Genomic DNA, 22,631 nt, shown 5'->3' with positions numbered 1-22,631 from the left:
TGGCAGAAACAGGAACCGCCATATAGAGCGCTCACAACTGGCGTCAAACCAAAACCACCTCGCTTAAGGAAATTGACTTGAGTGAAATACCGCACACATCGATTGACCCCCAGGATGTCAAGCTGTGTGAATGTAAAGATATTTGTTTACCTTTTTTTAGATTCCTATGTCTTGCATCCAGCCATTTTTCTGCCTGCAGTCATGTTTATCGGAGTGTTTTTTATACCAGAAGCAAGGGTTGTTTACACAGCAGCTCCACGATGGTGTAATGTCATGTGCAACCGAAATGTTAAATCGAGTGACCCGCATGCATACGGATTAGTAGTTTGGCTGAGAAGGCATATTAGTCAGCCTGTTTTCCTTCCTCCATGCACACTCATCGTTTAGGAATGTAATCCCTGGTTGAGTAACCCCCCCACCCCCCACGTGACCAATGTGATAAAATCTGGGTGTTCTCTCTATTACTTCCCTAGCCCGATTGTCAACAGTAAAAACAAGCATGACCTTTATAGGTAGACACTGCTGGACTCACATCCCTGGGTTTACAGCAGTATCATCGCTCTGCACAATTTAAATATTGCACCATAATTTGCAAGAGTAACGTTTACCCCAGAAAGATAACTCACTTTGAGTCTTCTTTTTCTTACAGCCGACGAAACGCTATGGGGTCGGTCAAGATAACATGATTTTAGCGATAAGCAAGCATTATTGAGATGGAAATTATTGAAAGGAGGATAAAAAGTACTGGCATCGCATGTGTAAACGGTGACCAAGAAATTATGTTGAAGCCACCAATCAACCTCCTTTAAATGGGAGGTCGCTCCTCCTCCACAGCTGCACTCAGCAGTCGTCAGGGCCCTGCCCAAGTCCACGATTAAGACCTTCCATATTTTTTCCCTCCGCCCGGAACCGACTATAAAATGCATGCATGAGACCACCGTTTCTGTACGTTGTCTTGAGATTGCGGTCACATTTAGATGGTATATGAATAAAAAATGTATTTGTATTGACACCGATAGACTGGCGCAGCCCAGCGACGCGCATCTGGTAGGGAGGAGCGTGTACAAGTGTAACCTCCGGAAGGCAAGCGGGCTTTGTTCGTGGTCCAATTTGCACAGCCAATCCCTCCGGGATCGTGCCTTGTGTATGAGCGGCAGGTCTGCTGCTTTATTGAAATGTGCGAAGACAACCCTACAGAAGCTTAAGCGTGCAGTCTCTCCCGGTGCCGCGGCATGAAAGCCGTGGCCCATTGCACCGCGTTTTCATTTTCCACCGCGTTTTCATTTTCCACCATGCGAGGACACGGGTGACCGACACTCAAGATTGGAACCCAGGATCTGAGCAGTGCTGGCTCGGAGCACTATTAGAAGGCAAGGGATGCATCAATTCATATATTGAAATGTATTCTTACACCCATGATACATGGATGGATTCGTGTGTCAAAATAAAATAACTGTTACAACGTTACAAACAGTAGTTTCTTAAATCTCATCGGAAACCTGAATTTGTGAAATTCATTGTCTTCCGGTGGGGTGAATCAATGATTCATAATATATTTAGCTACTTTTCATATTAATATATCAACGTCACATTTAGTCTCATGGACCAAATGAGACAGAACTAACCAGAAACGATACAAACGAGAAAACAAAAACAAGACAAAAATCGTAACTCCAAATTATGGCAATCCATCGAACTGCCGTGAGGCAAATCGTCAGTGGCCCTCTTGAGCCACCCGGTCCACCTTTTGTGCATCTATAGACGTCAATGAATTGCGGCCTCACCTTGTGATGTTCCAGAGCCTCCACCCACATTTGCCGGTGCTGAGGGTCTTCCGCACGGAAATACCACACGCTGTCGTTGACCGAGATGTCAAAGCGGCACTCGTCAAACTCGTGGGGCTGCAAGACAAGACACGACCAGAGCGCACGTATTCATCGTCAAGTAAAAGTGTCCGCCACCCCAACCCTCCTTCTATTAACCTTGCAACCCGAGTTTGATCCACGCCATGGCTATCAGTGTAAGGAGTGGTATCTGAACGGATCCTAGCCCCAATCCACAGTGACCAGCAAGGCATGGGGAGGCCTTCATCCGGTATAAGATTGACAAAGTACTTAACGGTAAACGAAATATTATACTCAAAAATGTATTCTCCATGATTTCAGTTCCCGTCATGCAATTAAGTGAATCTTTAATTCAAATTATTACTGAAAGTCACACGGTTACAAAGTGCAATGAAACGATCTGAATATAAACCCGTGGACATTCAAATTGTGCTTTTTATGAGACCCAGTTATTTTTACAACAACATATTAGACGTTGCCAGAAATATACGGATGTGCCACAGTGAGTCACTGGCGCGGGGGTTCTTGGCATCCAGCGGGACATGCTCGATGGCACACAGGGCCACCGGCGCCACCGGGAGCTCCCCTGCCCCCACCGACGGCGCCGAGTCATGCCCCTCGTAACCCGTGGTTCGAATGTCACCGTACCGTCACATAATTTCCAGATGATTGCAATGACTGTTTTGCTAAACTCCTAAATCGACAGTCTAGCAAGAACGTCGAGGTGCATGCTTGGAATTACACACGAGAGACAGGAAGACCAACCCGTCGATTAAAAAAACAAATACAAGTTTGACGAATCGCATTGATGGGTCAGAAAGGCAAGTGGGCTTTGGTAGGACACGTCGCTGGAAGGGATGATGGCCGGTGGTCGAGGTTAATGACGGAACGGCAGCCAGAGGAAGGAACAAGCGAGAGTTGGTGCCCACCGCTGACACGGAGCAATGAAATCAGTTTGTGTGCAGGAACTGGATGAATTGTTGTGCTTTGCGAGGCCAAGAGACAGAGATAGTGACGGCTTGGGGAAGCCTTCATCCAACAGTACATAGAGGTCTGAAGATAAAAAAAACTGTACGAACTTCAATCAACATTTGAATAACACATCGAATCCTGAAAGTAAACCGAGGAGATGAATGCATGCCTTTGTGGATTTTTCATTGAGGCCTAACAAGACACCTTTAAAATTGTAAACATCAGTGCATGTGTATAGACTCGTGTTTAATGTATGTGCATGATGAAATTCAAAGACGATACAAACGTCGGGTAAAATGGCATTCACAAAAATAAGGTGATTCACAGTATCGGCAAAGGAGTGAGGAATGAATTAACGTGTCAGCCTGACGTCTCAGAAACAAGATCAATGACTGGTTTGCGAATAAGCATAGAAGACGTGATGTGTGGTTCAGAGAAAAAAAATTATAATAACAAAAATCAATAAGCTGCAGGCAACATCAACATGTACGTGTCCAACAGCTAACACATGGAAGTTATCAGGCCGCTAACAGAGTCTACCAAATTCACACAACGTTAATGGTGTATTCTCACTTTACTGCAACTTAGCAAATTTATCCGTCATGTGCCAAAACATGGGGCGCCCGAGACACATTATATTTACTGTGCTTTTGCACCTTAATGAAACAGTTGGATTAAGCGATAATGCTCAGGATTTGTAGCACATGCCATGGGATTTACTAAAAAAAATATCGCCAACGAGATCTGGAATTCACCACACATTTGTCGCAAGAGTGCATGCGGGTTTAGAAGCGGTGTTCGCCTCTCCACATAAATCCACAAATTATCATTTGAAACTAGAGCTGGAACAAGTCAAGTCAAATTGTAACAGATTACTTGGGCACATTTAAAATGATAGGCGTCCCGACAGGCTGTCTGCCAAAGGTGGAAAACCCCCTAAGCCACAGCCAGGGTGGCACGGCCGATGACGCCAATGACGTTACCAACGTCCGGTCATCACCTCCCAACCAGTGGCACAAGTGGGAAGATAGGAAGACTTCCCCCTCCCCCAACTATTTTTTGTCTTTTTCCGATTAGCCGATTAGGAATGGAACCGATACTCGGAAGAGTTTGACATCTAAAATAATCGGACAAGCGAGAGTTATTTGAAACAATATCGGGCTCCAGCAATGAGGAGCACCCACAATGCCGTGGAGAGAGCCGAGAGTTGCTTGGAGGGGTCATTGGGACATTTTTCCTGGCGACTTAAACATTATCGGCAACTGTCAAACTAGCAACGCTCCTCAGAAGGATTGGACTGCTGTATGCTGGCATCATGGCCAGGGTTAGGGTTAAATTAATTTTCTTCTGGAAGTTCACGTGACTTAAAAATACACAAGGCCTTTTCATAAAACGAGATGCACAAGTCACATGTGACAGCAGCGCCTTGTACAATATGAACTCAACAATTGTAAACTGCCTTTTTTTTTTATAAAGATGGGATACACATACACGTTGGTGATCTGCAGCAAAGCAGGAAATTGTTTCACAATTTGAATATGTATTCATACTGGAGGAATCCAATGAGCTATCAAGCTATTTTTCACAGATGTTCAGTAGGGGCGAGTCAGAATGTTACAACAAACAATAAAAAATTGCGAAGTATAGGAAATGTAAAAAATAAATCACACAAAAATAGACAAAACTAAACTATTTTTTTTATCTCCCCAGGTAAAGCCCACTGAGCTAATTAGCTTATTTTTTCAAAAGCGAAATGGCTTATCATTTAGATGGGTGTGGAGTCGAAATGTTGGCAGTTTGGTGGGTGGCAGTGGTTGGTCCACTGCACGAAGAACCCGGCCACTCAAGTTCGATACCCAGTCACGTCTTACAAAAAAAAAAGACAGTCCTGCGTGCCACCCTTCAATCTACACTAGACTGTGTCATTAACTCCACCACCGTGTCTGAGTCCCCTGGACTCACATACGGTGGGGGAGGCCTTTATCCAGGTGTGGGTATACAAAAATTATTTATATACAAAGGCAGAAATGCAATTAATTACTGCTCACCACATGATTTATGCATTTGACTCACACAACACAATTAAGGCTTCTGTACAATGAGCATATTTCTCATTCATCTCCACAGTAATTATGGTTTTGCAAAAGCGTGCCATGGTCTCATGTGATACAGAATTCCCTGAAACTTGTTTCTTTTGAGTTCCAGGAATCTGCTGGGCAGTTTCAAACTCATCATTATGACACGTGGTGTAATTTGGATGGTAATTACAATATTTTGTATAAAATTGAATGAGATATCGTAAACCCACAATTGATAAGTTTATTTTACCTGAATGTGTCGACACTGTGGTGACTTGAGCATTGTGTGCTTGTGAAGAAACGTGAAACAATGATTTAAACCTCAATTAGTCATAATTGCTTAGCATACATACAATGTCCAAGTAAAATTGCCTCTTCACGATTATTCTTTACTGTGTATTGTGAAATAAATCCTTCAAGTTGCCGATATAAACTGCGCTAATAATGGCTTTGGAAGTTTACTAAATAGTTTTCATAGAACAAAAAACTATTTAAAAAATAAAGACATTCTTAGTCCATTGATGGATGAAAGCCTTGCCAAACCATGCCGGTCATGGTTTTTTTTTTTAGCATACTTTACCACGCTGGTCAGTGTACGTTGGCAAAGGTGGAGGTGTGGAGGGTGGCACCGATTCTGACATCACTCGCTGCTGATGTTTGCCGTAACCTGGATTTAAGCCCAGTGCGCTCGCATCTTCACCACCATAATACATGTAACATGTTCTTTTCTCTCTCAAATCCTATTAATTTCAGAGACCGCATTAAAATGACATTCACAAGATTGAGAAATGAGCAACACATCTCAAACATGTCATGAAACATTTCAAAAATCATTCTACGGCTCCTATGCACATGCGCTTTGAATGGCTCCATGATAAACATAAATAAAGCCCCGTCAATCAAGGATTGCAGCCCTATTTGCATGAAAAGTCGTGTCTTGTAATGACAATTTCCATTGCAATTTCAGTTAATTTCGTCTTGCGGTCCTACATTTTTAGTTTTAAACAGATTTAACGTCATAGAAATCCTGTCTGTCCTTTGATGATCAGATATTGAAAGTAAAACTCAGTCATGCAGGAAGAACCCCCCCCATTAAGTGACACCGACTTGGCTTTTAAACGTTTCTGTATCAGATAATAAAAGCTTCACTCATCAAGCTCTTCTCCTTTATTGTATTCATTTCCTGTGTGTAGATTATATTGCTGCGGTTTACACCCTATTGCTTTGAATCGCAGAGTTGGTTTGCATTTCTGTATAGAACTGTAAAGAGAATTGTAGCTGCCCTACAACCTAACAGCAGCAATAAAACCTGGAAAGTGTTCTGTAATGCCTGTGAAAATAAGCAGCCGCATTTACAGAATTGCCAGCTATGGATCCAAGGAGAAATTTAACAGCCTTAACCAGCCAAAGTTGATAACGGCTTCCATAACAACCATCAACCCCAGCAAGACCTTTGGTTATTAAGCCGATAGCAGATGAGACTGTGGGTGCTGCAAATTCACTCTCGTGGTGTGAATTCAAAGACAATTACAGTGACGGAAAACACACATTTGTTCCCATGCCTTGCGCCTTACTAAAACAAACAAATACCTGTACTTAATGGCTGGAAGACAGGGCGATAGTAAAGTGCCCTTATCGGAGCCCTTTAGCCAACAGAAGCAGAGTTATTCAGTGAAAAGCACTGGGCATCTTGAAAATGCTACTGTTACATGTACAGGTTTTCGTCGTAGTCTGTAAGGTACGCCGATGTTTACAAACCACAAAAACATCGACAGCTGTGGTGAAGGTACAGGTAACCCGACGGACATTCAGTGTCCTTCATGCATCCCAGTAAGACACTAATCATCGCCCGTGACTAAGAACAATGTGGCCTGTGATTGCACAAAAAATCAGAAACCATAGTGATAAGCTTTAACAAACAACAGATTTGGGCTTGGATAGCAACACAATGACTCACTTTAACATGTAACCTTGGGTTTCCCTTGCTGGCGAGTTCCCGCAGAAATTACCGGGCCAACTCGATGCCACACGTATTAACAAGGATTACTAGCCGCAAGCTCACCTTACCATTCAACAAAACCCGAACACTACGAAACAATTGAAGAGGTCGTCGGTTAATGAGTGACTGCTTGTATTGATGTGGGGGGGGGGACAGGAGTCGTTGTGGAAATTATGTTAAATTATAGATTTTACGTAGGATTGTGGAGTCGGATAAGTCCCTTTGCCAGGTTACCTGGGGTCATATTAGCCGAGTTGTTGTTACATTAGCCTGGTGGTTGTGGTAGTATATCGGCTGTGATGCCAAGCTGTAAAGCCGTGATATCAGTTCCGCGTGTATGTGGTGTCAGAGATGTTGGCTATCGTATTATGCGGGTTCCATGTGCATCAGCGTATTGTTCGTGGTGGTCCAAGCGGGATTATGGTGACATACGCAGAGTGGTTGTGGTATCAATTTTAGAAAATGAAAAAGCATTTATTGAGAATAGCTTTTTGTGTTTCGTTTGTTGTCCTGCCCACCGCACGCACCTCCGGTTAACACGGCTGGCTACGTACGGTACGAAAGAAGTTCAACATACATCAGCGGGGATGTGTGTTGGTATCAGCCTCGCGATAATGAAACCAGCCACTCACTCGATACCACCGTCATGATGCGGGTAACACGAGTACCCCGTTTAGCACCACCACTCAAGCGGACACAACACAAGCACCCATCACCACACAACAGATACCCACCCACCCAAATCACTCACTCGGCTGACACCACACCAAACCCAACGCTAATCCCATCACCGAACACAATCCTGCTCGCTCACCGTGATGAGCGCCTTGGCCAGACAAATGGCCCCGCGGCATCCAAACTCGCTCTCGTCGGCCGAGCGGCAGTACGTGAGCGTCCCTCCACGCACCGCCACCCATCGTCCCTGCCAGCCCAGCAGGTAGTTGGTCCACTTGCTCAGCTGCCCACACAACTCGCCCGCCTCCGCCGCGTTCTCCGCGCTCTCGGCCTCGTCGTCGTCCGACGCGTCGTGCATGGCAGCTGCGACAAGCTGCACCACCACCACCCCACCGGTGAACGATGCTGCGCAACTGCGGTGACGGCGATATTATCAAGAGCCACGGCGATTAATAATAATGACGGATGTTAGGGGAGGGTTGAGGGTGGTTGAGAGGGAGATGTGTGTGTGTGTGGGGGAGGTAAACACGATACAAGGCTCGTGCTGGAACGAACCACACTCGACGCGAATGATCCCTGACTGCTGCCGTCCGTTATATAGACCGCGTGCAGGCGACGTCACCAACACGCGCCAAGCAGTGCATCGCCGCCATCTTGCTAGAGGGAACCGTGCGGGAGGGCGGGGGGGTCGAGATTCATTAATGTCAACGGTTGATGACGTCGCATAATGAGGTGGTGGGGGGGAGTTGAGGACTGTGATGGTGGGCCCCGCCCCCTCTGCGGTGCCTCCCCCCACCCACCCCACCCCCACCTCCCAATCTCCCACCTCCCCTACGTAAGATGGCCGACTGTGAAACGGCGCGCGCGGTGAAATTTTGAACTGAAACGAGAAGCGGCGTCGGTGGGGCGCTCACGCGGATTCGAAATCGCCGTGAAGAGAGCTCCGCGCCGGGCCAACAAACAACACCGGCTGACGATTATCCCGACCGGTAATTGTGGCCTCACATGAGTAGGCGACGCGGTGCGGTGTGTTAGTCAACATCGCCACTGGGGAAGACAAAGGCGCGCGGGGCGGGGTTGCTAGCCACCCCCTCGTGTGCCGCGCCGGCCTTCGTAGGTGCTACTCGCTAACAGCACTTGCCCACAACAGTCTGTTAAGGCTATCCGAGGGATATTGGTACAGTGTTTTGTGTGTGTATATATATAAACTGTCATTGCTTTGTCAATCTACTGCCGTATGGAATGCCTCTCCGCACCGTGACCGTCTTGGGTGTTGTTTGACCATACTTCACCACGCCGGTCAATGCAGATTGGTACAAGGTTGACCCGCGTCGCGCTTGCGTTTACTTTGGCTGCCGTGTGTTTACATGTGTTGAGGGCTAAGCCGTGAGGCGACAGGGTGCCCTGGGGTTGTCAAGTTTCATTTATTAGGTACTGTATCTCTTGCCCTGTGAGCCATTCGGCTCTTGAACAAACAAAAACATGAACAAGAAAACATCTTAAAGTGACTATGTGCAAACAGAAAATCCAAGAAAAGACAGCAAAATATTGCAGAAAAAGCACCGTACACCAACACTGTGTGCAAAAATCCCAGTGGGATGCAACTCAAACAACAACAACCACAAGACAACTTAGATTAAGGCCATCAGTCTAACTGTACTACAACAAACAAACATGGCCAAACCAAAACACTTTTAGAAAATCACCAAAATAAAGCCATAAAAGCAATGAAACAGTGATCATAGGAACTGTGACCGAATTTTCACAATAAACGACATAACATGTATTACCAAACTCTGCAGCCATAGCTGGCTGCATGAGTCACTCCACAACAGCAGGAGCATCAGAGTATCATTATTTTTCAATGCACCTTTAAGATCAGCACGCTAAATCAAAACACAGATCATACTTTGCAGCGATCATCCGGACGAACACAGAACATCTTAATATGAACACAGAACATCTTAAAGCGACGACGCACAACAAACATCCTGGATAAACCAGCAAATCTTCCAGAAAAAACACACCGCTGTGTGCAAAAATCCCAGTGTGATGCCATTAAAAATGTCTCAAGACATTTTTTTCGTATGTCTGCCGAATGCCTATTGAATGTAACCGCATCTTTATCTGGGGGTTCACAGTGGTCGTGTCAGAAACACGACCAAGAACCGAGCCAGAACTACTGGGATTGTGAGTGGATCACTCAAGAGGTTTAATAATGACTGTGACGAACGCGCAATTATCACCGCTCAGGTCCAAGGTTCAAACCACGTTATATGTTTTATTTGACCAGTTTAAGGTCCACTCAGCTATGTGGTTCTTTTTCAGAAGCGACCTGGCCACAAATGATAAGCGCAACAAAGTGGCTCGGAATGTGGAAATGTATAGCAGCCAAATATAATCTTGATTTGAAGCTTTAGTGACTGCAGGAATCCATACTCTGGTTATTTCGGTAAAGTCACGTAGGTATTTATTAATCTCAGGTGAGGGGACCCCCCTTCAGGCTGGAGACGAGATGGAGGCAGCAAGGGGAGCCGTGGCTGCCCCCGGGCTTGTGTCTTGCATGGCCCTCAACGACAACAAGGCCGGAATGGAGGGGCTGGATAAGGAGCGCATTAACAAAGTCATCCTTGACATCTCCAAGGTGTGTCGCGTCGTCCAATCATGGGCAATTGCACTGCCCAACAGACCTTTGGGGTGGCCGTGTTTGATTAATCAACGTGTAAATGTGTGCCCATTTTATCTATCCATTTCTTGATGAAGGCCTCCGCTATGCGAGTCGTGGGGATTATGTGACTATACTTCACCATGCTGGTCAGTGCCCGTTGATAAAGGCGGGGAGTGTAGATGGACAATGGTATAGTACAAAAATGGGTTTGTTGCACTCATATCTGCTGTCCACCACATAGCTCTGCAACCACCTATAACTACTGTTGTGCATGGTGGTTTCCCATCGAAGCACTCTCCAGGCTCAAAACTTACTTAGCTTTTGACATCTGACAAGATTAAGCACTTTCCAGTTCATTTGGTCATTGGCTAATGGACATATGCATGAATGATGAGATGTATTTATCCTGGAAAACTTCACAATCTGCATGAGGATGTTTGTCCAGCTCTTTAATAACGGCTATTTTGTGGTCCGAAAGGAAACGGGATTACCCAGATAAACCTGCTACTTGTATTACGGGATAATACTTAAAGGTCTGCACTATCAGGTCAGGAAGCCACTTGCTGTCCTGCCATCTCAAGGCCATTTTCAGCCCAGAAAATTTGGAATATTTTGGTTAACAAATCTGCACGATCCACCACCCCTTACCTCCAAAGTGTTGAATTACAGATGACCACCTCCAATTGCTGACTTAATAAACTTTGGTGTTCATTAAATGTATGGCAAGCTTGGAATGTATTCCTAATGTCAGTTCAACAATATGACAAGCAGCTGCCACCGAGTTAACACCACATTTTTTGAGTCATACTAATAATTGTATTGCAGGGGTCTCGTTTTTATGAGAATGAGCTGAAGAAGGAGCAGCAGGTGAACCAGAAGATCGAGAAAATGTTGCAGCAGAAAGGTCAGCTTACCGATCAGCAGATCCGACAAGCTGAGCTGCAGGTTTGTGTGTAGGCTGTACTCATCAAAGTCTGTATAAATCCACAATTGTTCTAATACATTATTATGCTCAAGATATATATTTTATAGTCCATTTGTCAATCCATACTTTACCGTGCTGCTCAGTTTTAGTTGGTGAAGGTAATTCCCAGGACCGATTAAGACGACTCGCTACTAACGGTAGCCATGGAAAGGAATAAAACTCAGGCCCCGAGGTTTAAGACCAAATATGCTAATAGCTGCACCACCATTCCAAAATCAATTATGATTCATCCATGTTTACGCTAATGTGCTGATGTAACCTTTAGACTGGTATAATGAAAAGGACAAACATGAGACGAAACATGAAAATGAGATGTTAAAAACTAAAAAAAAAGATTATATATTTTTAAATTGTGACAGCCCCTCCCCCCCAAATGAACAGTTAATCGAATCGTGGGGAGAGAGCAAATCCTTACATGACTGCTAAGCATGCATGTATGTTTAACTTGTTTCGCACCACACGTATCCAACCGTGCTCATCAGGAGATGTGGGGAGGTAGCTGCGAATCGCTTTCACCCAATATTGCAACACTCATCAGATGGACAGTCTGGTGGAGCGTCTGGAAGAATCCCGCGACCTCAGCCGCACCATCGTGCACGTGGACATGGACATGTTCTATGCCGCCGTGGAGATGAGGGACTTCCCAGAGCTCAAGGACAAGCCCATGGCCGTCGGCTCCATGAGCATGCTTGTGAGAGCTCTCCACGCACTCTCACTTGCTCGGATTGTTATAAATGATGTAGTAGTAATAATAATGATACTTTCATTTATATTGCGCCCATAACGTAAATAAACGTCTCGGAGTGCATTGTGGCCGAGGGGATACTGTGAGGGACAAGGTGACTCAGGACTGGCCTGCACGTGGGCATTGGTTTGCCTGTACGCGGTAATGATTACCACGTGTAATCCCAAAAGAGTAATTTGCGATTTGATGACACGGATGCATGATATAAAGTCCGCAAAATTTTTATCGTCCATTTTGCTAAATATATCGGATTATCGTTCATTTTATTTTATGTTCCATATCCTCACAATATGCTGTTAGAAAGCAAATAGCAATAAATACACATTAAATGAAGGCTTTTAAAACTTTTCCCAACTAAATGACGGCAAGATAATACAATAGAAATGTGAAAAACAATTACAAACTTATGAGAAACTGATATGGCGAAAACATCTCGCCACCGCTGCAACCCACTATTGTATCGTATCACGAAAATGTCGTGACAACCCCTATCATTTACTTACCCAGGAGAGAATGCACTGACATTCACGGTTACATGCACGTGTGTAAGTTGAACTTCTTTTGCACCGTGCATAGCCAACCGTGCTAATCGGAGGTGCGGAGGCGAAGGACAACAAACTAAACACAAAATCAGTTCTAAAGAAATGAGTTTTCAATCGGGGAGATGAGACTGTGGAGGGTAATCAGGTATGTATGTTGAACTTCTTTCGCACCGTACGTCGCCAACCGTGCTAATCACGTGGAAATAACGTTGATGCACAATAAGGGTGCCTAGTGGGTGGAGGATTCCCAAGTGGATGGCAGGTGCCTCCTGGTCTGCGCTTGTAAATTATGTCACAGACTCTCTGGAGACGCCTTGTCAAGTCGATACACCAATTGTACTCACTCTGCCTACATACACGATAAGCAACACTCAGCTCCAGCAGAACATCCAATAATTTGCAGAGTTTGCACCGAACAAGTGGTCTTTGGACACTTCTGATCGCAACAACCAATGTATCTCAGTGCTGTATTATGAACAGCGCACAAGGCTTTGCACGTCTCTCGCAAATCCTTTCCCCTCGCAACGAGATGCTGCTCGCTATAACCCCACAGGTGCTTTGAGCACGTAATTGTCTTCCTTAAGGTCTGGAAGGATTAATGACTCTGTGATAGTGTGCCTCTCCCTGCTCACATGTTGCACTGTAGGTCATGTGATTTGTAATCTTACTTTAGGCATTGGTTTTCTTTCCTATAGGAGTTTTTCTTTCACCCCTGCAAATATATACAGTGCATGACCTCCGATTAGGACGGGTGGCTACGTACGGTGCGAAAGACGTTAAGCATACATGCATACAATTGTGAAGTGATAAATCACTGACACTTTTAATGTTTTCCAGTATTCTGTCCTTGAAACCTGCTAATAAATCGTTAAATAAGTAAAGCCTGAGGTCAGTCCACTGCTATATGAAGGTCTCCCCACTCCATGTCATGAGGTTTGTTTGACCATTCTTCCTGCTTGTCGGTGTGAGATGGTGAAGGGGGTGGTGGTTCAGAATTGGTTTAGGTATCACTCACCACTGATGTCAACCGTAGCCAGGAATTTAGCTCAAGTTGGCAGGTTTGTGACGCAGTGCACTAATCACTCGGCAAATGTAAAAGAAAATTTACCTTGTTTGCATATATTTGTGTAGATGCTGTAATTGCATTTTTGCAATCTTTTTTAAACACCAGGAAATACGCGGCATGCCGTCTGAACGCATGATGGATATTTTCTGTGGGCCTTCGCCTGCACGTTTTGGTGCCTCAACCATGTAGTCCACCTGCTGAACTTGGCCACCTGCTTGAATTGTGGGTGATTTGTAAGCAAGCGGCGTGTGTGTGTGTTCCACGCGTGCAGTCAACGTCCAACTACCACGCCCGCAGGTTTGGCGTGCGCGCCGCCATGCCTGGCTTCATCGCCAAGAAGCTGTGTCCTGATCTTGTCATCTGCCCACTGAATTTCAACAAATACTCCGCTGTGAGCAAGCAGGTGAGCTGTATTACTCCTTTGTGTAGTTACGGCTAAGTTAACAAATGGGTCATGCAGAATGAGGAGATATTTACATAGCAAAGGCAATTCATTAATTATATAACCAGGTAAAGGCACAAAGCATTCAAAAGGTTTTTTTTTTTACATAGAGTTTAAACATTGCCTGAACATCGAGAACATAGGTACAGTTGTGAAATTGAAATTGTGTAAACTATTTATTAACAATATTCAAATCGATAGGAAAAAATAGACTTGAATAAAATGAGCAATAAAAAATGGCAGTCATTCAAAGTATAACTCAAGACACTTATTCATATAATGTAAATTAGAAATATAACCCTTATTGATTGGTAACCAACAGGTCCGAGAAGTCCTTGCCGATTATGACCCAAACTTTCTACCAATGAGCCTGGACGAGGCTTACCTGGACATCACGGCTCACCTGATGGAGCGACAAGCCTGGCCCGAAAGCCGCCGCACCTTCGCCGCTCACGAAGGATTGTGCCAAGGGAGGGACTGCAACAGGTGCAGGGTTGCTCAGACCAGCTCAGCGGTGCACAACGCCCGTGACAAAAACTCATTGAGGGTGCTCGGAAACGGTGGCACGGCGGAAAGCACGTGTGACCCAAATGTATCACCAGCTGGAGGCTTTACGACCGATAAACAAACAGATGAAGCAAACGATGGTGCATCCTTCCAGAGTTACTCACCAGAACTGTTCGACAGCACCCCGCCGCAGGTCGGTGGAAGTGAAAATGCCGCGTCGGGGTTTGGCGTCAGCGCGAGCCATAACGGAGCGCCTGTGCGCTTGTCGACGGCAGTGGTGTTTGGGCTGAGTGTCGAGGAGGCCGTCGGGGAAATGCGATTCCGCATCGAGCAGAAAACGGGTCTCACAGCCAGCGCCGGTGAGTCAATGCATCTAGAGTTAGACTCCAGGAGGGTCTGTCGTTTGTGGCCAGCTTGCTTCTGAAAAAGTTATGTAGCTCATTGGGCCTTAGCTGGTAAAATAAAACAGTTTGGTTTAGTTTAAAGATCGATCAACCTAGGTCACTGAAACGACAAAAGAAAAACAAATCCCAGTTATGGTATCTCACCAGTGCCACTTGCTGTTGGGTCGTCCCCTCGTTTCACGTTCCTCACCTCTCGAGAGGGTGTTTTGGCCAACTCTTCTACGCTGGCCAGACGTCTTGTGAATCCACTGCTGGATGAAGGCCTGTCCATTCTACGTCGGGTTTTGGTGTTGTTTGACCGTACGTCACCACGCTGGTCAGTGCCGGGTTGGTGAAGGTTGGGGTGACCGAGCACCAATTCACCGATCTTAGCCGTGGCAGGGAAACAAACTCAGGTCGCCGAATTTGCAGAGCAGTGTATCAATCACTTTAGTGTTGCCAATCAACTTGTGGGTGTGCCTTGGCAATGTTTGGGTTTGTGTTTGCAGGCATCGCCCCCAACATGCTGCTGGCGAAGGTTGGCAGCGACATGAATAAACCCAACGGGCAGTACCGCTTGGAGCCCACGAGGGATGCCATCCGCAATTTTGTGGATGAGCTGCCGATACGCAAGGTGCCCACGATGCTTGCGTCTTCTCTGTGTACAACGGTGGCGAGATGTTAACTATCTTGCCTGGTATTCAGGAGGTTGTGGGTTCGATGCCAACCCTGACGTTGGTATATTTGGAGTTTGTTCTCCCCGTAGTTGCTGGATTTTTATCCGGGTCCTCCAGTTTTTCCCTCCACATTTAGAAACATGCGTTTTGAGTATTTGTCTGCTATCAATTTCCACGTGATAAGCCGCTTCATTGAGCTATCATTTGTGGCCAGGTTGCTTCTGAGCCTTACCTAGTAAAATAAAAAATAGTTTCAGTTGAATTGTCTGCCATCTTACATGCATGCACATGCTTATTTTGCCTTTGTAACATATCAGTGTAGTGATTTAGATCCGAATGATTGAATGCTACACACTTATGACCAAATCACCAAATAATTACACTTGTGTAAGTGTAGGAAAAGCTCACTCAAGAGTCTCTTTCAAGAGGGTCGTACTAAGTTATCGCAGTAAGTGACAACGATTGTGACGTTTCCCAGTTAAGTAATTCTCCAGTAATCTCAAAATATTGAACCATAACACTGCCACGCAATGGCCTACTCTTCATAGGTACTCGTTAACAGTCCTGTCCCCTTTAGTCTGTATGGTTATACGGGGATCTTTAATCTGTTGTATGTGTACTGAAATGCCCACTCATGCCGGTAGGTGAGCGGCATCGGGAAAGTGACGGAGAAGATGCTGAATGCGCTGGACGTGTTCACGTGCGCCCACCTGCATCGACAGAGAGCTCTGGTGGCGCTGCTCTTCTCCGAGGGGTCTTGCCAGCACTTCCTGCGCATCTCCATGGGCTTGGGCTCCACTCACGTTGACAGGTGCCTTCGTTCAAGCAACGAGCAGCGCAGCAACACGGGATATTTAGGGCACCACGGTTGCGAGATCTTAACTACCTTGTCTGGTACGCAGTAGGTCGTAGGTTCACATGTTCTCCCTGTGGTCATGTGTATTTTTCGCCGGGTCCTCCGGTTTTTCCCTTCACATTTATAAACGTGCATTTAGAGTATTTGGCTGCTATACATTTCCACGTGATAAGCCACTTCGTAGAGCTATAATTTATGGCCCCGTTGCTTCGGAGAAATAGCTGTATATCTCATTGAGCCTTACCTGGTATGATAAAAAAAATAGTTTAGGAGAATTTCTTAGATCGCAGGGGATCATGACTAGAGATATCGGGTCAGTGTGTAATACGGGTAATTATTTGGTTGGCGAGCGGTGAAAGTTTATTGCATTTTGCGAATACTGTATAATAGTGGCAGTTCAGAATATATGGCTACTTCATGTATACAATTGTTTATTTTTTTAGCACTTTCCACCTAAGGTTCAGTGTTCATTCATTTGCTTTGCCCATCTGTTTTTTGGTCTGTGTGAGTGGGTCATGATAACTGTCATAAAGTAGATTCCAATATAAATTAAATATAAAGGCGATGACACCACTTGCTTTGCCATGATGTCATTGCAGGGTGATGTCATATCGTTGTGCAGCTCTGAAAGTAACATTTTCACTAAATTTAATATTTCCGAGAGGACAAACACACACTTTGGAAATCTTTACACAATCCAAGCGTATGCATATGATATTTCTTGATTATTTTCCTCTATTATATTCCATTTGTGTTATCAGCATCATGTGATGACGTGATTTACATTTGGAACTCTAGCTCAAAGCAGTGTGACTACCTTGTGTCACAGAATAGCCCTGGAAGATGGCGCCATAGAGCTCCCGCTGTTGCTGTCCCTTAGATAGGCCTCATCGTCCACACGAGGAGCACACACACAGGCGGCTTTAGCCATTACATCTGATTGTCGGTGCTGAACTTGGAAAAAAATGCTCAAAATGCAATATTCACACTTAAGTTTGTATCCAGTATTTCAACTAAAGGTTGGGGTCTCACCGCCTCTGTAATTAGTTCTTTCTGTGCGTTTATTCCAAAGGGACGGGGAACGAAAGAGCATGAGCACGGAGAGGTGAGTCTGCACCATTGGGTTGTTAGAGGGATACTCTTAGTTTTTTCGGTAAAGTCACGTAGGTAAAAAATGAAATTAAAATTTATAAAAAATAAAATAATAATAAATCACGACGTTTTGGAGGCAACATAAGTCTCCGTCATCAGGTGGGACCGTCACAGCCACATTTGCTGTATCAAGTGGGTGAAATTCCTCGCCGTAGAGGGTATTAATTCTAGATTTGAAGCTTTCGTGACTGCAAGGATTCATACTCTTAGTTTTTTCGGTAAAAAAAGCCTCAAATCTAGAATTGTTAGAGAGACTTCGTTGAAGCTGTCCGCGGTTGGTAGCCATTCTCGTCGACTCTTTGTGTATCCTCCAGGACATTCAGTGAGATCAACAAGCAAGAGGAGCTGTACAGCTTGTGCTGGGAGCTGTGTGGAGACCTGGCCAATGACCTCAGCAAGGAGGGACTAATGGTATCCGCACTCATACCCAAAGTCTTTAATGCCATCGTCTGACAGAGATGTTCGCTTACGGATATATCTGTCGGTAGTATAGGAAATGGTTTACACCACGTACATGTCTCTTTTTACGCGTATGGCATGCACTTATAAACTGTACATATGCAGCCCGTTTGTCAATCCACTGCTGGATGAGGGCCTCCCTACACCATGCGGGCAATAGGAGTTATTTGGCCATACTTGACGCTCATCAGTGTGGTTTGGCAAACGCCGAGAGCGTAGACGTTGGAGTACCTGGCGTCAAGTATAATTACAAACACAGCAGCATTGTCAATTATATTGTGCTTGCAATTTATTATGAATGGAAATTACTATGGTAATTCACCTCAGGTGCATGCTATTTAGGCTTTAGGTTTCAAGGTTATGCAATATTTAGACTTTACACTTCACTTTTATTCAACGGGCACGATGTTGGCCTCACTAACTCCTCGTGTGCCTTGAGGGCCTCATTTAGGTGCTCCCAGCCCCTCTACAGCTTGTAAGGCTTAATTGGGGGAATCTGTTTATTTTTATACTTGTTGGACAGGGGCGCACAGTGACTGTGAAGACAAAGAGCGTGAGTTTTAAGGTGAAGACCAGAGCGATGTCGCTGCCCGGGCCCGTGGCCTCAAGAGAAGAGATTTACGCGGCCGCTAAGGAGCTACTCAAGACAGAAATGGACAACATCTCTCCCCAGCCGCTCCGACTGCGGCTCATGGGTACGAAACAATTTCCCACGACCGACAGCATTTAAAAGCTTCGCAATATTCAATCATTGTGGCTAAACAAAACGTGGTGACATTTATGTGTTGTGTACTATGCTTTTTGTAAGTTCAGTCCATGTAATGTTTCAGCAAGCAGTGCATTGTAAAGAACATAAGTGCATAATGGCTGTTCCTCAGTGACTTATCAGGAGGGGGCAGACTAATACCCATTTGCTGGCCATTGCTCTATTCACCTTGTGCCACACAGGGGCAGCTGCCACTGGGGGGATCCCCTGCCACGTTGACTCGATGTTAGCGCATGGGAGGCGCGGTATAAATATGAAGTTGCGATGATGATGATGATGATTTGCGTTCCATCCTCCCCGGCTACACTTTGTTTTACCACGTGCGTGCACACGTGTGCAGGGGTGAGGCTGTCCGGGTTCGTCGACCGGACGGAGCAGAAGCAGAAGCAGCGATCGATCAGCACGTTCGTACAGAGCACGCGCAGCAGCAGCAGCAGCAGCAGGGAGGTCGCCTCGCCGCACATCGACGTCTTGCCGCATGGCTCGACATTCGGCGAGCCCTCGGTATGGGCCCAGCCGTACTAATCAAGTGCCACTTATGTGTTTTTATTCCCATTTCCATGAATGTGTAAATATCGCAAACATTTTTGTTTTCATTTCATTTTAGACTCATCCACTTAGTGAACAAAGTGCACTGGGTTCTGCTACTGGGGCTGTTCTGCCCAGCCACGAGGAGAAGAGCGGACGCCCAGAAGTTCGCATCAAGTCCTTCTTCCAGCGGGTTCAGGCTGAGCGACAGAGCCAGCTCGCCAGGCAGCCGTCACCCATCGCACCTGGCCCCACATTGGAGCCCGCTGGGCGGTGTGCCAGGGCCACCCGACAGACCTCGCCCGTCTCGACAGCAGACCGCAGCGTCGATGGCCGTGGCGGTGATGGCCGCCCGACCCGGCGCGGCAAGGGCGCTGTCCCGGTGTACACGTGCCCGGTGTGCGACACGCGCCAGGACAGCAGAAGCCTGTCCGAGTTTAACGAGCACATCGACGAGTGCCTCGGTAAAACCGAAAACTCGGGTGTTGCTCTCATGGGCGGTTCCAGCGGCGGCGCGGAGTGGGGACACGGGCTTGGAGGGAAGGATCGCCCGACTCGAAATGTGTCGCCGGCCCAAGATGATGGCGGCGAGCTGCGGCAAAGAGCGTGCGCCGCCGCCTCCGGTGCCGAGCAGAACTTGCACAGAGGTGCAGAGCGACGTGCAAAACAAACGACGTGCAAAACAAATCGACCTCCGTGCCATTCGGAAGAAAGCGGGCAGACGTGTGCCGCTAGAGATGCTGTCGACCCCAAGGAATCTGAGAGCAAGCGAATCCAATCGCGGGATTTCAACAATGCCGCCGTCCAGCTGGCAGACGCTCTCGGAGAATGTGCGGTTCCCCGCCATCGGCAGGGTGTAGGTGGACCGCTGGCGGAGCGCGCCATAGACCGTGACGCAGCCTGCGCTCCAAGCGAGACGATAAGAGTGCCTGCCACGGCCGGCGCTCCCACCTGCCCGATCTGTCTCCGCCCCCAAGGCTCGTCCGACCTCGTGGCTTTCAACAGCCACGTGGACGTCTGCCTCAACAAGAGAGTCATTGAGGAGCTCGTGGGCCACGGGCGAGGTGTGTCGCGCGCCTCTGGTGAGCGATGTACATCGCTGCGTTAACAGTAGAGAGGCGTCTTCATTGCCAGTGTTGCTCCAACGTGTATGAAATGGTGACTTGTGCAATGTCTATTCCAGGGTCAGCAGAGGCAGGGAAGCAGCCTAGCATTTCCAACGGAGGGCTGAAAAGGTAATACTGATTTAATTGTTGTGAACTCACCAACATACACCTGTCCGATAATGTATATTCGGTGAAGACGTGTAAGCATATGGCCAAATCACCTACATTGCACCCGATCCCACCAGACCTCGGAAGCTAAGCAGGTTTGAGCCTGGATAGTGATTGGATGTGTGATCAGTAAATCAGTAAAATCCATTATTGGACTGTAACTATGCTCCCCACTTGCATGAACCCCCACTGACCAACGTGGAGAAGTGTGGTCAAATAATCTCCACAACCTACACGGCGTTGGAGGCCCTCATCCACCAGTGGATTGACATACGTAGAGGCATGTACACGCTCAACTCGTAATGCCTGAAGATGCGATGGGGTTTGTGAAGTGTGACATGAATGCACAAAACCACAGAGCACCCTTGTGTGTCTGTGTTAACCACGCAAGCATTTCAACACTAAGTGCGCGTTGGTCGTTTGATATTCCTGTTTGCCCGTCTGGCCCAGGTCGCACCTCGGCTCCAAGAAGTCTTCAGCGAAACGGACGAAGCACTCTCCATCAAAACCTGGCATCGAGCGTTTTTTTCAAACGAGCTGAAAGAAAGGCTATCGGCGGAAGGAGTTCTCAAGTTGATCTTGCTTTTATCATAACGGCGGTGGCGATGATGATTATATTGATAAAAGGGAAATTTATGTCAGCTGTGACAACAACGTCCATGAGGATATAAGCACTTTTTCACCAACAACCTAACGTGTACTCGCTCTTTTAAATTGCCGATTATGTTATTCAACACCAATGCACACTTTACGTCCTCCGAAAAGGATTTAATTTACTGTAAGTGATGACGTTTGCAGTGTTTCGGTAGTAGATTTTTACGTTAATATTTTAAGTATCCTAATCGTTTTAGCATTCATAGTAATTCGTTACTTCTGTACGGTGAGCAGTTATTGCTTCAGGTTTGGTTCCTATGGTCGTAGCGTCGATGACCCTGGCTGTCTATAAACGAATCATCTTGGCCGACGTTCTCACATTGTGCGTATTTTATATTAACCAGATTCGTGTTATCGGTCCTCTCACAACGTCTTGGACCTGCAATATGTTTATCCTCGGCGGTATAATTACGCACTGCACAGTATTTAAAAAATATATGATGTTACGTTGATAAATTAAACACATTTATGGTTACTATGAAATTATTTTATGCGCATCGGTGACAAATTTGACATCTTCATGAAAGTTATTTATTGTTGATGCAATAAAGACAATTATACATTTAGTTTTGGTGATATGTGCCTAACGCCTGACACTCTGTACACTGTGTGTAACACCGGGTTGGCTACGTGGATCCGAGTCACATCACAAATAATTATTATACATCTTAATTTGAAGCTTTCGTGACTGCAGGAATCCATACTGTTTGGTTTTTTCTGTAAAGTCACGTAGGTAGAAAATAAAATTTGATTTTATTATTATCCAATGGAATTTCTGCACATGCTGTTCACACCATATGGAATGCCATCTCATAAAAATTGGTTTTGAACAAAAGGAACCATTGTAATGCCGATTCTAAATCTCAACCCCAAAAAAGAATTGTGCGATGGCACGCGTCTGGTGATTCGTGAAATGCACCGTAATTTTGTTTTAGCTGAAATAACTTCAACATCCAATCGTGGAGATGGTCTTCATTCTCAGTATTGATCTGGCACCGTCTGATTTGAATTTACCATTCATTTTGAAGCGAAGGCGGTTTCCGATCAACCCTGCATTTGCTATCACTGTCAATAAATCACAAGGACAGACTTTTGAGTGTGTTGGACTTTATCTCAACGAACCAGGTTTTTTTTCCCCCACGGACAACGTTGCTTTGTCAAGATGCAAAAATCAAACCAACAAAGTGCCGATTCAATCAAATTCATCTCAAGGGAAAATGTTGGGAGATGATTGTCATTTTATATTAAATGGGATATAACATTTTTATTGAATTAATTCAATACAATCTTTAAATTGTAGTCTTTTTCATTAAATTATGATTTTATTAACCCGTCATGACGGGCAATTGCACGAGTTTA

At 45.7% G+C, this 22,631-nt stretch overlaps 2 protein-coding genes across 4 annotated transcripts in view; one reads left to right on the top strand and one right to left on the bottom strand.

Moving 5' to 3' along the window:
* The window catches only part of CERT1 (ceramide transporter 1), a 30,294-nt gene extending 22,136 nt beyond the window's left edge, over positions 1–8,158 (bottom strand). The window contains exons 1-2 of the mRNA XM_078612528.1: positions 7,708–8,158; positions 1,785–1,901 (exon numbers count right to left, since the gene is read on the bottom strand). Coding sequence (XP_078468654.1) covers positions 1,785–1,901; positions 7,708–7,926 — 336 coding nt within the window. The 5' untranslated portion in view covers positions 7,927–8,158. The remainder of the gene's footprint in view (positions 1–1,784; positions 1,902–7,707) is intronic.
* A 232-nt stretch (positions 8,159–8,390) lies between these two features.
* Positions 8,391–21,838, top strand: POLK (DNA polymerase kappa). 3 transcript variants are annotated; one of them, XM_078612527.1, is made up of 15 exons: positions 8,391–8,557; positions 10,052–10,212; positions 11,062–11,181; positions 11,760–11,912; positions 13,846–13,977; positions 14,339–14,882; positions 15,416–15,540; positions 16,228–16,394; positions 17,512–17,544; positions 17,906–18,002; positions 18,574–18,745; positions 19,157–19,320; positions 19,424–20,408; positions 20,528–20,579; positions 21,069–21,838. In XM_078612527.1, exons 2-15 carry the CDS (start codon positions 10,084–10,086, stop codon positions 21,157–21,159), a joined length of 2,964 nt encoding a protein of 987 aa, XP_078468653.1. In that variant the 5' UTR covers positions 8,391–8,557; positions 10,052–10,083; the 3' UTR covers positions 21,160–21,838. The 3 variants fall into 3 exon arrangements, with proteins under 3 accessions (XP_078468653.1, XP_078468651.1, XP_078468652.1); XM_078612525.1 differs by having other exon boundaries at positions 19,424–20,426; XM_078612526.1 differs by having other exon boundaries at positions 8,392–8,557; positions 10,072–10,212; positions 19,424–20,426.
* Positions 21,839–22,631: the final 793 nt, after the last annotated feature.

Source organism: Lampetra planeri, chromosome 39 (assembly GCF_965212315.1).
Source record: "Lampetra planeri chromosome 39, kcLamPlan1.2.h2, whole genome shotgun sequence".
Classification (NCBI taxonomy): domain Eukaryota; kingdom Metazoa; phylum Chordata; class Hyperoartia; order Petromyzontiformes; family Petromyzontidae; genus Lampetra; species Lampetra planeri.
The sequence above is the reverse complement of the archived record's forward strand: the minus strand, read 5'-3'. Positions and strand labels throughout refer to the sequence as shown.